This window comes from Carassius carassius, chromosome 19 (genome assembly GCF_963082965.1).
Source record: "Carassius carassius chromosome 19, fCarCar2.1, whole genome shotgun sequence".
Taxonomy (NCBI): Eukaryota; Metazoa; Chordata; class Actinopteri; order Cypriniformes; family Cyprinidae; genus Carassius; species Carassius carassius.
The window spans coordinates 26,583,888-26,598,321 of NC_081773.1; the positions used below are offsets into that span (position 1 = coordinate 26,583,888).

General features: G+C 36.8%; 1 protein-coding gene across 4 annotated transcripts in view; it reads left to right on the forward strand.

Moving 5' to 3' along the window:
• LOC132095483 (nck-associated protein 1-like) overlaps window positions 1–14,434 on the forward strand; it is a 52,451-nt gene that overhangs the window by 27,161 nt on the left and 10,856 nt on the right. For all 4 annotated transcript variants that reach the window (XM_059500533.1, XM_059500534.1, XM_059500535.1 and 1 more), the window contains 5 exons: window positions 1,489–1,628; window positions 2,049–2,180; window positions 9,733–9,951; window positions 11,865–11,995; window positions 12,140–12,237. In XM_059500533.1, coding sequence (XP_059356516.1) covers window positions 1,489–1,628; window positions 2,049–2,180; window positions 9,733–9,951; window positions 11,865–11,995; window positions 12,140–12,237 — 720 coding nt within the window. The remainder of the gene's footprint in view (window positions 1–1,488; window positions 1,629–2,048; window positions 2,181–9,732; window positions 9,952–11,864; window positions 11,996–12,139; window positions 12,238–14,434) is intronic.

A 14,434-nucleotide genomic window follows, 5' to 3' on the forward strand; every position in this document is an offset into this window, starting at 1 on the left:
TGGCATCTCACAACACTTGCTACTAAAACACCACCAATTTTGAAGAGATCTCTGTCTCTGAGGCTTGAAGACGTGCTGCTGCAGCGGATCGCTCCTGAGTACTTGGTCTGTGTTTTCTTTTTTAAATAAATATGGTTGTGAAAAAAATTCAACATTGTCTATGGATATATTGAAATCGTCTTCCATTGCAATTTCCTGTACGTCTAAATATGTTTAGATCTTCACAGTGAAAGGTAATACTTCAGAAATCTGTGTAAGCCATAGGCAGTAAGTGTAAACAATGAGTGATGTACACGCGCGAGAGATCGCTTCCGGCGCGATCCGCGCTTGCGCAGACTAAAGCCAGAGCACGCGTGCACGTCACATCGGGAAGCACTCGCGAACTCAGATCAGTTGGACGTGGTTGTGTACAAGAGGTAAAAACGATATAAATACTATTCGTTTTCTTACACAATCCGCTCGTTTTGTGTCTTAGGTCATCAATGTGTACTTACGATGGGGAATTGTTTAATTTTGACTCCTCTGTGCATGCTCTTTGGGGTGGTGACCATAGACATCCATTATGTGAGTCACAGACAAGAACGGTTGGACCTAAAAATATCAAAATGGGAAATACTGAGGAAACAGAGAAACCTACATCTTGGATGTCCTTGAGGTAAGCTAAAACATACCAAAATTTAATTTGAAAATGAACTATCCCTTTAAGGTAGGTCTTGATTTTATCTATCAGGATTTGATTGGATGGTGGAAAGTGGATGCTACAGGTGATTGGAGGAGAGGTGTTGAAAAATAAGAGGAATTTGGATTTGTCAGACAAAAAGGAAAGTTGTGTCAGAGGCAGAGCAGGTTAATGAATTTAATTAACAAATAAAAAAAGTAATATTTTTTTCTGCTTTCTATAAATTGTGGTTCAGTTCTTTCACTTCAGTTAATTTGAATTACCATTTGAAAAACTCATGTTTTAAAAATCAATCACAAAATCATGTCTTAGATTTAAGAGAAGTAATTCAGTCATTCAAGAACCACTGTGACCAATTCAGTGATTCAAAATGATTCAGTCTCATGAGTTTGAGACGGTGTTGAGTCTTTTTGATTGATTCAACAGAGGAATCAACTCTTAAGAGTCATTTGTTCATGAGTCAGACTACACTGGCCAATTTTTTTTTTTTTTGTGTGTGTGCAGATAATGCAACAGAAAAATAGGTATTTGTGGGTTTTATTATTTCCTGACACCCAATCTTTCATTACATCCTGTTCAGGCTGCAGGCTTACAACTTGAGCTCACAATTTCTTTTGCCATGGTTCTTTATTTTAGTATGTAAATCATTCAGTTCTGGTATTTTAAGAAAAATGTAAGGGTTTTCTATTCCCTACTTTAAATGCACATTTAAAATAACATGCACTGATGAATTGTGCCAGAATTGCCAGGAACATGTATTAACATGTTGACTTTAAAAAGGGTCTTTTTCCTGTCGCTCTTCTGCACAGCTACTGCCAAAACATTGTGCCAAAACCATCAGTCAGGCCGTGAACAAGAAGTCGAAAAAGCAGACGGGGAAGAAAGGTGAACCGGAGAGAGAGAAGCCTGGTGTTGAGAGCATGAGGAAGAACAGACTCCTGGTCACCAAGTGAGGATGAAACTTGCTCTTCTTCTAAATCTAGTCAAGCATGTGTTACTCATTTAATTCAGTCTGGGTCATATTTTCTTTTACCTTGTACTAGTTTCTGTAATTCATGGTTTTCGTCAATGAGGGCATGTCTGCGACCCAATTAGATCTTACCAGCAGAGAATCACGGTGTTAAACAAAACCCTGCTGGAGGCCTTTACCATATTATCCTCACATTCAGCAGACATTTAAACAGATCCTCCATATAATATAAAATTTATTTATCCTTAAGCCTGTCGTGGACACACATGAGCAGTAGTAACGGTTTGGGAGCAGTGTGGCCCCATAGTGGGCAGCACTATTGTGCTGGTTAAACTTTCCCTGATTGTCTGTGTAACCTGAAAGAAATTAGTTTTTAAACCTGCTATCTGTTTTTTACAGTCTGGACAAACTGCACACTGCTCTGTCAGAGCTATGCTTCTCCATCAACTACGTCCCAAACATGATGGTCTGGGAGCACACCTTCACCCCACGCGAGTACCTGACCTCCCACCTGGAGATCCGCTTCACTAAGTAAGTAACACTACCATTAGTGTTGTCAAAAGACCCAGTACTTCGGTACCAGGTCGGTACTAAATTTTTTTAAATGTGACTGTACCAGGTTTCTTTAAAGGCAGGGTAGGTAATACATGTATAAACAACTTTCTTCCAAATTTGTTTAAACTTTCTATATATATCAATGCATAATTAAAATGTAAGTACTCTGATAAAAAGAGTATAAAAATCGAGTGACTCTAGACCGTTTAATCTGTATTAAACACAGCTCATTATTTCCATTTCGGGACGAAACATAGGATTGGCTTAGGCGACTGTCACTCTCTCGCAACCATGGCAACCACCCTTTTGCCACACATGACCTGCCCACTTGCGCGTGCACGTTTGATTTGAGGAATTCAACAGGCACGGATCCTAGGAATACCAAAACAATGGCAGAGAAACAGCAAGCAAATTTCACAGTACCAGCCTATGCAGTTAGTGAAGGCAAACCAGGCAAAAAAAGGAAGACAGTAACAGTACAAGAAAAGGCAATGAACAAAAAGTCTTTGGATAAACAAAGAAATAAAACGCGAGTTTATATCGGCGTGGCTTTCCAGCGATGGCGAGAACTGAGGGAACTCAAGGGGCTGAAAAGTGACTCCTTGATGGCTTTATTTCTGCTGGACAGGTAAATCTTTCTTTTTGTATTTTGATCATACATATTTTTTTCATGAAGCATGTGTCATTAGCACACGTAGCTGCGTAATATAGCTAACATAACATTACTTAGCGAGCCGTAGTAGAGGCTTTGGAAGGAGCCCAGAAGGGAGGGGGTGGAGTGAATGGAAATAATGAGCTGTCTTTAAAACAGTCGTGAGAGGTCTACAGTCACTCGATTTTTATACTTTCTTTTTCAGAGTACTTACATTTTAATTATGTATTGATATATAAATAAAGTTTAAACAAATTCGGAAAAAAAAGTTTTTACATTTTTTTACCTACCCTGCCTTTAAGTACCGGTAGTACCGAGGTCCCGTTCAAACCCGGTTCAGCGCTATGATTTCCGCGAAGCAGAAAACGAGGACGGAATCTCAAAATTCAGTCATGAAAATGAAACTTACATTTTAATATGGACAGTCATGGAATTTGTCAAAGTTAGCATAAATTAATCAAATCAAATCTCCATATGGATCAGTATCTGTAAATGTTAAGCCGCAAATGTTGTTTGAAATATGAATCCGTGTTCTGCGCGTCTCTGTGTGAATTAATGAATGGCAGACGTGCGGGTTTGTTTACTACATAGACTGAAGCGCATGACGCTTGCATTAATTTCAGCATCTGAGCTTCAGAGTTCTCTCTCCATCAAGCGATCTTTTCAGTTTCTCACACATGCAAAAGAGAGAGAGAGCGATAGTCTTACCACGCTGAATCGACACGCTATATGTAAACTATTCTTTATTGTCTTTTCCTGTAATGGAGTTCATTTGGAATTATTCATATTAATTTTTGAACAAGCAGAAGACATACCGGTTTCTCCGGTAGTGGGCGGAGCTAATGCGAAAATGGCAATTTCATTGGCTGGGCGCTGATTTAGTACCGTCCCTGTTTTGATTTCAGCAAATCAGTTTGACCGAACGCAGACAACGTGATTAATATTCATGAACCCAGCAGCTCATCAATTCATAGTGCATTGGATATACATTAGTATGATAGTAGAATTAGTAGTAGTATTATCTTTTAATAATAATTAATATGATCTATTACTATTTTTTTTTTTTACAGAAACCATCAATGACCAAAAATATCTTAAGCATCACCACCAGTCTTAAGTTCAGTTAAAATGACAAATATGCATACATTAGGCCTAAAAGTTAATTTTTACATAAAGGCATAGTGCTAGAAATATTACTATTATTATTTTTTTAAGAAATAAATCACAATATTTCTTCCATGTTTTAATTTTAATAGAAAATCCCTTTACCAGAAATAAAATGTGTTTAAATTTCATAAAATAAAAGACAAATTAAATTTGGGTGAAACTTGTTTACTGTTTTTCATAATTATATAAATTGTAGAAAAACTTTAAACAAAATTGTAAATAAGTATAAAGAATGGCATTGGTTTTATTTTTAGTGCTAAAAAGTAATTTTTTTTTAATTAGCATATTTTTGTATCAGTATTTGTATCGGTATTTGAATTATTGTATTTGGTATCGGTACCGAATACTGAAATTTTGGTACCGTGACAACACTAACTACCATCCTGATAAAACTACCTAGATGGGTGAAATGACCAAAATATCTTGGTTTGAGTAACTTCATTAGGTAATTCTGAATTTTTGGACATTTTATGGGAAAAAAATTTATTATGTTGTATAACCACGTGGTAATGCCTAATTTTGGATAATCTAGATCATTAAAGTGTTAGTTCAGCAAAAAATGAAAATTATGTCATTAATAACTCGTTCCAAAACCGTAAGACCTCCATTCATTTTCGGAATACAGTTTAAGATATTTTAGATTAAGTCCGAGAGCTTACTGTCCCTCCATTGAAAATTTATGTATGGTGTACTGTCCATGTCCAGAAAGGTAATAAAAACATCTTCAAAGAAGTCCATGTGACATCAGAGGGTCAGTTAGAATTTGTTGAAGCATCGAAAATACATTTTGGTCCAAAAATAACAAAAATTCTCTTTGTAATTGGGCGCACCAGAAAACACGTCAACAGTCACAGCAGTCGCACTCACAACAGACCCGGAATAGAAGACAATACATGTAATATATGTATGTGTGTGTGTGTGTGTGTGTATATGTATATATATATATATATATATATATATATATATATATATATATATATATATATATATATATATATATATATATATTTATATATATATATATATATATATATATATATATATATATATATATATATATATATATATTATATATGTATATATATAAATGTATATATATATAAATGTGTGTATATATATACCGTATTTTCCGGACTGTAAGTCGCACTTTTATTCATAGTTTGGCTGGTCCTGCGCCTTATAGTCAGGTGCGACTTATTTATCAAAATTAATTTGACATGAACCAAGAGAAATGAACTAAGAGACATGAACCAAGAGAAAACATTACCGTCTACAGCCGCGAGAGGGCGCTTTTTGGTTCTAAATAAATGCGACTTATAGTCCAGTGCGACTTATATATGTTTTTTTTTTTTTCTCGTCATGACGTATTTTTGGACTGATACGACTTATACTCAGGTACGACTTATAGTCTGAAAAATATGGTATATGTGAGTATGTATGCATAAAATTGTATACATATACAAAAAAATTGTTGTAGTGATACTTTTTCCTGAATCCTGTGAGTATAAACATCCCACTAGCCTGAACTGAGTGAATTTGGCCACCACCTGTATAAATGCATCACTGCTCGTTTTATCCTTTTATGTAACCCACATTCTTCCCTTCCTGATGAGGTCTATCCTCAGTCGTTCCGCACTAGCATCAATCATATTGATTTGCCTCATAGGGGAGAGTTACTGTTGCGTTTTATGTCAAGGAAAATTGTCGTCCAGCTCTCCCTTATTAATTAAGCTGAGACTCAACAGCTTAAAGAACCTCTTTGGTTTATTGTTCGATTTGTGTAATTTATTGGACTAGCGGTGAGAGTTTGGGTTAGCATGATTTTTGACACAGTTCCAGAATAGCGCTTGTCCAACTAAATAAACACCAGGGCCGAGGAATATCAGGTATTTTCCACTGTTAGATTCAAAACTCTGACGTGGACGCATTGGCTGGCCCCTCTCTCCCGGGCTGTGAACCCCTCATGTGGCCATGCTTCTCAGCAATGAGAGGCCCTGTTAGCAGATCTCCCCACCCAACCATGTGCTGTTATTACCCATTTCCATCTAATGGGGTAAATACCCCTGATTCAGGTCATTGTGGTTATGGATCTGTTTATAGTGGCCACCACCACATAAGTCCAAATTGACTGTTTACTTTCTTAACATATAGTACAGGTCTTACTGTGAATGATTCATTGAGACATGTTATTCCAAAGAAAAAAAATTGTTTCTCTTTATAAGCCTTTATCAAAATGGCAAAACTACTAATTAAGGTTTAATGTTTACAGGTTTATTATTATTAACTAAAACTCAAACACAAAGAAAAAAATAATTGCTTGAAATAAACGTTAGTTGAAAATTTAATATAAAATGTTTTTTTTTATTTTAGCCAGCTGCCAAAACAACATTTCTCAGTTTAATATAGTTTGACTTGGTGCACTAATATATGTATGAATATTTACAGTGCAGTGAAAAGGGTTTTGCCCCCTTCTCGTAATTTTTTTTTTTTTTTTTACATTTGTCACACTTAAAAGATTCAGATCAAACAAATACCTTTTTATATTACACAAAGATAATACAAGTAAATATAAAATGCAGTTTTTAAATGAAGATTTCATTTATTAAGGGGAAAAAGCTGTCCAAACCTACCTGACACTACATGAAAAAGTAATTGCCCCCTAAATCTAATAACTGGTTGTGCCACCCATTGCAGCAACGACTGCAATCAAGTGTTTGTGATAACTGGAAATGAGTCTTTCACATCACTGTGGATGAAGTTTGGCCAGCTCTTCTTTGCAGACTTGTTTTAATTCAGCCAAACTGGAGGGTTTTCGAGCATGAAAGGACTGTTTAAGGTCATGCCACAGCATCTCAATCTGAGTTAAGTCTGGACTATGACTTGGCCACTCCAAAACCTTCATTTTGTTTTTCTTGACCATTCATAGGTGAACTTGCTGGTGTGTTTTGGATCACTGTCCTGCTGCATAACCCAAGTACGCTTGAGGTCACAAACTCACGGCCGGACATTCTCATTCAGGATTTTCTGATAGAGTGCAGAATTTATGGTTCAATCAATTATGGCAGCGGTTCTCAATTCCAGTCCTCGTGCCCCACTGCTCTGCACATTTTGTACGTTTCGCTTCAGAAGTTTGTTCTATTCGAACGTAAGTGCCCTGTGAAGTGGACATCACAGGATATTCTGCCATGATTCCAGTTCGAAGAGAATGTATATGTTCCAATCAAAGTGCATTGAAGTGTGCGAGACATGAATTTAAATTGTATTTATTTACAGAGGTATATGATATCACAGCTGTCCGTGTGTAAAGACGCTGCGCAGCACAAATCAGTGAATGAATGTTCTGAAGTGAGGTAAACTTCAACAGATTTCCCCTGCTCAGGGAGTAGGGAGCAATGAATAATGGGAACACAGTTCATGTACGGAGTTCACTTCTAACGAGCTGATTATCCGAATCAGGTGTGTTAACAAAGAGAAACGTGCAAAATATGCAGAGCAGTGGGGCGCGAGGACTGGAATTGAGAACCGCTGAATTATGGCAAGTTTTCCAGTTTCTGAAGCTGCAAAGCATCCCCAGACCATCACACTACCACCACCATGTTTGACTGTTGGTATGATGTTCTTCTTATTATGAAATGCTGTGTTGGTTTTTATGCCAGATGTAACGGGACACACACCTTCCAAAAAGTTCACCTTTTGTCTCATCAAGCCACAGAATATTTGCCCAAAAGTCTTGGGGATAATCAAGATATTTTCTGACAAATGTAAGACAAGCCTTTGTTCTCTCTTTGGTCAGCAGTGGCTTTTGCCTTGGAACTCTCCCGTGGATGCGGTTTTTGCCAAGTCTCTTTCTTATTGTTGAATGATGAACACTGACCTTAATTGAGGCAACTGAGGCCTGCAGTTCTTTGGAAGTTTTTCTGGGTTCTTTTATGACCTCCTGGATGAGTCGTCGTTGCACTCTTGGAGTAATTTTGGTAGGCCGTCCACTCCTGGGAAGGTTCACCACTGTTCCAAGTTTTCTCCATTTGTGGAGACCTGATTGAACAGGTCTGGCAGTAATCAGGCCTGGGTGTTGCTAGTGAAATTTAACTCCGCTTTCTAAAATAATCTGGTTATTCAGTTCTTTTGTGATTTAAAAAATTGGGCAATTACCTTTTCATGTAGGGCCAGGTAGGTTTGGACAGCTTTTTCCCCTTAATAAATGAAATCATCTTTTAAAATACTTAATTTTTATTAACTTGCATTATCTTTGTGTAATATTAACATTTGTTTGATGATCTAAATCTTGAGACAAATATGCAAAGATAAATCTAGATTAAAATGGCTCATTTAAATTCTGCCGAATGCATTCAGAATATGTGTGCTACGCAAATAAAATAATGACTAAAACTAACGTTAAGTCTTTTAGAATGGGTTTCTCAAGTCAGGTGGTGCATTAGATCAGGGGCTCATTTCCTTTTTCCAAAATGCATCACAAACTGCTTGAGAAAGCTGTAAACGAATTCCAAATTGCACAAGGTGTAAACAACCTTACGCCTGTTTCACACATAATCCGTCTGCAGTGCGTATGCGTTTCATATTTTTTTTGATGCACCCATGTTAACGGATTCCTGCGTTCACGCGGTTGCGGTCCGTCTTGGCGTTCCAGCGATCGTTCACGTACCAAGTAGCGTACTGCAAACGCGTCCTGTGTGAAAGCACAATGAGTATGAGTCCATGCTGCTTCTGCACCACATACAAAACACACACGGACTGCATACGCACTGCAGACAGATTATGTGTGAAACAGGTGTGCGTCTTGTCAAGGTTTCCATTGGGAAGCTTCTTTAAAAATAAAAAATAAATTCCCGGAAGCAAACCCGGCGGCTTCAGCTGCATCCATGTTAGGACGTCACGTTTGATGTGGTAATTTCACAGTAGGGATACACACAGGTTTAAAGACTCGTTCTCGCCCCCTACAGATTACATCTGCGCTAAAATATCAAGGTCAAAGTCGTCATAGCTCGTGTAGTATAGACCCAGCTCCCAACCCAGCTTTGAGAATCGATTAACGGCGATATTTTTTTTATTGGCCGATAAGAGTCTCACGTTAACGCAGCACGTTAACACCGATAACGGCCCACCACTAATTTATATATTAAATATATTTATATATAATATAAATTATATGAATAGAAATATATACATGTAAATATTTTCAAAACACACTGTATGTGTGTCTTTATATATACATAATAAATATACACATTATATGTAAACAATTATAATTAACAAACATTTTAATGAAACAGAAAATCTAAAAAGATTCAAGATATTAATTGAAAATTATAATAGTATCTCTGTGATGCTAAAATAGCACTGATTGTTTATCATTTATATAATTTAGCTTTATTACTTAATGGGATGCAAGCAGTATTTCATGTTGGGTTTAATGACTGTCAGATGGAAACTATTTCTGAGTGAAACTGAACAATTCGTTGAAAATTACATAAGATAGGAAATGGATTTTATCCATTTATTTAAATTTTTTCTTGCTGCTTGGTCTTGATTACATCAGCTTAAATGTTTTTGCTGAGGTGGAGAAGGATGCATTTTGATAAAATATTATCCAGTTTGTTCCTTTAACATTACATGCACCAATTGTGCAGTAGGGGGCAGTTAATTTGTGTTATTCAGTCCTTGTTGACCATTTCTGTAACTGTCTCTCAGGTCCATAGTCGGGATGACCATGTACAACCAGGCCACACAGGAGATAGCCAAACCATCAGAGCTGCTTACCAGCGTACGGGCCTACATGACAGTGCTGCAGTCCATCGAGAATTATGTGCAGATTGACATCACCAGAGTGTTCAACAATGTGCTGTTGCAGCAGACCCAACACCTCGACAGCCACGGAGAACCAACCATCACCAGCCTCTACACCAACTGGTGAGAATGAATGGCTCTGTTCCAAAACCATCTATACTGCCTGCATAGGCTGCTGCCTTCTAAAGCCCCTGAAATACTTCAAACAAAGTTCGTTTTCATTCTTCATTTGGGAGCAAAAGGAAGTTTGAAAAGGCAGAGCGACTGTATACTGTTTACGAACATTCCAACACCCCTGCACTGCTGGAGACGGGGTGTAGATTAATGTAAACGTGTTGAAACACTCGCGCATATGCCCTAAACACAATAAAGAAGCAATGATGGTGTATTTAGGTGTGAGACGGGTACCAGTGGGAAGAATATTATAGAATAAAGAATAATGATTAGCAGCAGTTCAGAGTCAAGTATCATGTTTGCAATACAAAAGAACCATTCCATCAAACTGCCGAAACAAACTCAAAACGAACTTTCGTTTTGGCATAATATTGTTCAGAATGACATCATATCAGTTTGTTCTTCCATTTAATTTTAAGTATATCAGGGCCTTAAGACATCCTAATGGAAGTAGAACCTCTTAGGTAACTGATTTAGGGCATTCTACATAGGATGCAACAATAAGCAATCCTAAAGGGTTGCACTTTTCATTCCATTGACTTCCATTCAGCATTTCGCTTCATTCCAAAGTTCAAGTTTGTTAAACTCTGACCTGCGAATTCACATCACTTGAAGACGTGTGGCCAGTAGAAGATCGATATGTCACTGTGTGACCTCTCTCTTCCGAAATTAAAAAATGGAGGAAGTGCTAATTTTAGCCATAGTGCAGCGTCCTATTTTATATAATACATCTTTAAAAGATAATAAAAATCAAATAAAAAAGAAGCTGCATGGTTCGCGGTGTCAATTTGTTGAATCTATTGCTTCTAAATTCAGCATTGTTTGGATCCTAAGGAATGAATGGTGCTAAGCTAAACACTAGCATAATGGCGCTGTGCGCTACAGCGTTTGAGTGCACGCACTGAGATTGGAGAGGTACAATATCAACTCATCTAAGTTGAGGGAAGAACATAGTGCAATATTTAAAAACGGTGGCATTTTCCTTTTACCATGTTTCAACCAAAGATGAGCAGTTTTTCATCTAAATTATATTGTATAATTTTGAAATTTGAAGCTGAAAAAAAAGAATGGTTTGATTTCAGTTTTGTAAAACTATGCATAACAAATATCAGCATGAAACAGAAACAGCAGACAAGCTGAATGAGACGCAGATTCACTCTCTGCTAGTGGGTGGAGCTTAAAGCGTTTCCTTGGTTTCTGCTGTAAACAAAGCAGTGCTGCACTTATGAACTTTAATATGCATTATACAGAGGCAAGATGAAAAGAAAAAATTCCATCTAAACTTTTCTAAAGACCATAAGTTCCCCTCAGACATGCATTCATATAAATTCTTAACACTAATTTAATCGTGATTTTCTAGCATCTCAACAGATTTGAGTCGTCACATATTTGAATTGATTTTCAACCGGCTCGTAGTTGATCATTACATCCCTATTTTTTTATGGTTAAATTTACATTTTATTAATTAAAAAACATTTAAGTTCATATAACTTAATTTAATAATAATTCATAGAATTTGAACACTTTAACAGTAATAGGGCCTTATGAATTGCATTTTTTTTTTTCAGACATTTTGTGTTGTCTGCTTAAATTTTTCTGTAATACAATTTACAGCAGGAAAAATGGTTGAAATTAAATTAATGCATAAAACTTTAGCAATTTAATTAGTTTTTCAAACATAATTTGAAATAATGTCATGTTTTTGGCAAACTAGGTGATACATAACAGGTTCACACAAGTTAAATTAAAACATGCATGAAAAATTGTGTGATATTTTGTAATAGTCTTTAAAAAATAATAGCTTAATAAAGAGGTCCCTTTGTCTTATAATAAAATTTGGTTTGGTGTTTATCTGTGTGCAGGTATCTGGAGACTCTACTGCGGCAGGTTAGCAACGGTCACATCGCTTACTTTCCTGCCATGAAGGCCTTCGTCAACTTGCCCACAGAGAATGAACTCACCTTTAATGCAGAGGAGTATTCTGACATATCTGGTGAGGAGAAAAAGCACTCCACAAAGACACTGTGAATAAAGGGTTTCCTTGTTTAGAAACATTACACAATCCTCAGCTGGACTTGATTATATCCACACTCAAACTGTCATAGCACGTCTAAAAGCCCTTGTCTTTTTCTCACAGAAATGCGTTCCCTGTCTGAGCTGCTGGGTCCGTACGGGATGAAGTTCCTCAGCGAGAGCCTCATGTGGCACATCTCCTCCCAGGTGGCTGAACTCAAGGTGAGCAATAAGGGACTCTGAGGTGAAAGGTCACATAATTTGGCTTCACGCAGTTCTGACTTCTTTGCCTTCCTCTGAGAGAGTTTCGGAAGCACAGTTCTCTGTTGGAGACTGCCTGAGAGCATTTAGAGCCTCTTTTTAGTCTTGATTCCCACAGTTACTTAGGGTGTTTTCACACTTGGTTTGTTTGCCTGGTTTGAACCCGAGTGTGATTGCTCCCCTCTCCCCCTGCCCCCACTGGACTGTGTTCATATTATTTTATTTGGGTCCGAACCACGGTTCGTTTGTGTCATCAAGCCAGCAGCTATTTATCCCGTTGCTTAGTAATGACAGCGCAGGAGAAAATGCATAGTTGCTCTCTTTATTTTTATATATTTATGTTTTTGAACCATTGGTTATGTTTCCAAAGCTTCAATACATAACGGCACTTACAATACAACGAATGTACTGCATATGCTTTTTAAGAATGCTGAAGGCGAACAGAAATGAGACGTACAGCTTTCTGCTTGCAGCACATCAACGCAATCAACGCAATCGCAGAAGTGAACTGCTATTAATGACGTATTACTTGATAAAATTGTGTTCCTGACACTTTCCTGACGAACGTGACTGAAACACAAACACAATTTTATCAAGTAATACGTCATTAATAGCAGTTCACTTCTGCGATTGCGTTGATTGCGTTCACATCAGCAGCAAACCGTACCGGAGTTAACATGAACCGTACGCCAGACTCTGGTACGATTCGCACCTGAGCTTGAAAGACAAACCGACCTCTGACGTCAATCGAACCAAAAGTGCTAGTGTAAAAGATTTTTTATTTTCTTTTATTATTATTTATTAACAATTTATTTAGGTAGTATGTTTTTATTTATTTATTTATTTATTATGTTTGTATTTAATTATTTATCTGATAACATCAGTTTGGCTTTTTTAATAACTTGCTTGCTTATGTATTTTATTATTATTATTCTTTAGGAAAAAGTTTTTTTTTTTTTTTTAAGAAAAAATGAAATTCTTTATATATATATATATATATATATATATATATAGTATAGTGTGTTGAAGCTCATGACCTTAAAACGTGGCTGACAATAGTATATTTGTAAAACATGATTAAATTATCCAAATATGTAAAAACACAAGAGGTTGTGTAAAACCTTGCGAATGATTGGATTTTTTCCAATTGTGTGGACATATGAAGAGCTTTCTTTGGATTACTGCAGCCACAGATTCCATGTGGGCCTGTTTTCCAGGAACAGAGTTTAGGTAGCTCTTCCCCTCACCCTGAGTTACTGTCAGCAATGATGAATTAACGGGAACTGTGATCAAACCTGAATCAAATGCTAGTTTGATTACATTGAAGGTAAAGGCTTCCCCATGAGGTTTGAATGGTGTATTGTTTGCACTCCCTGACACAATGATTAAGGAATGGACTGCTTTTTTCTTGTGCGGTTCATCTGTATATTGTTTTTTTCATTTTTTTTTTTCATTCATTAATGGCAGCAGGTTTGCAAATGTAATTGAAACTCTCTGTATTATGAAAGTTTCTTGAGCAACAACCACCCCCAAGTGTGTGAACACAGGCTTGGCACATGTCGGTGATGTTCTAACATGCAAACCTCTCTCCTTCAGCTGAAAGTAATTTGGAGAAAAAGAACCAAGTTTCCTATCTGACCCACAATCAGCTGTGGAGTGAAATGGTTTATTTAGCATTTCTATTCTGCGCCATGTTCACCAAAGGACTTAACACGGAACATGTTTTCTCTTAAAGCTCAAATTACGCAAATCGGTGGTTGACATGCAAACTCGTTCTATTGCGTTTTTTCGCAGTATCCGTCTCAGGCGATTTCATGCCTTTAATCGCTACTGTTCAAGATTGTTCTGTTTAGGTGTTAAAAGTAATTTTCTGGGTTCAAAATTAAGTTAAATCGACAGCATTTGTTTCGATTTTCAAATGAAAATTATTTTCTGGTAATCAACATTGTAATCAACATTAAATGCTGTTATTAGAATTTAACCCTCAAAGACCGAGACAGCCACCCGCGGCTAAAAATAACTGTTATTCTTTCATGTTTAATAACTTTTGAAACGCTAAGCCAATCTGAATGCTTTAAAAAGTGATGTAAACGTTTCGGAGATATCCTATTTATCTCATTTGGATATTCAGAGGCACCGTACTGTACGTAATTACGTA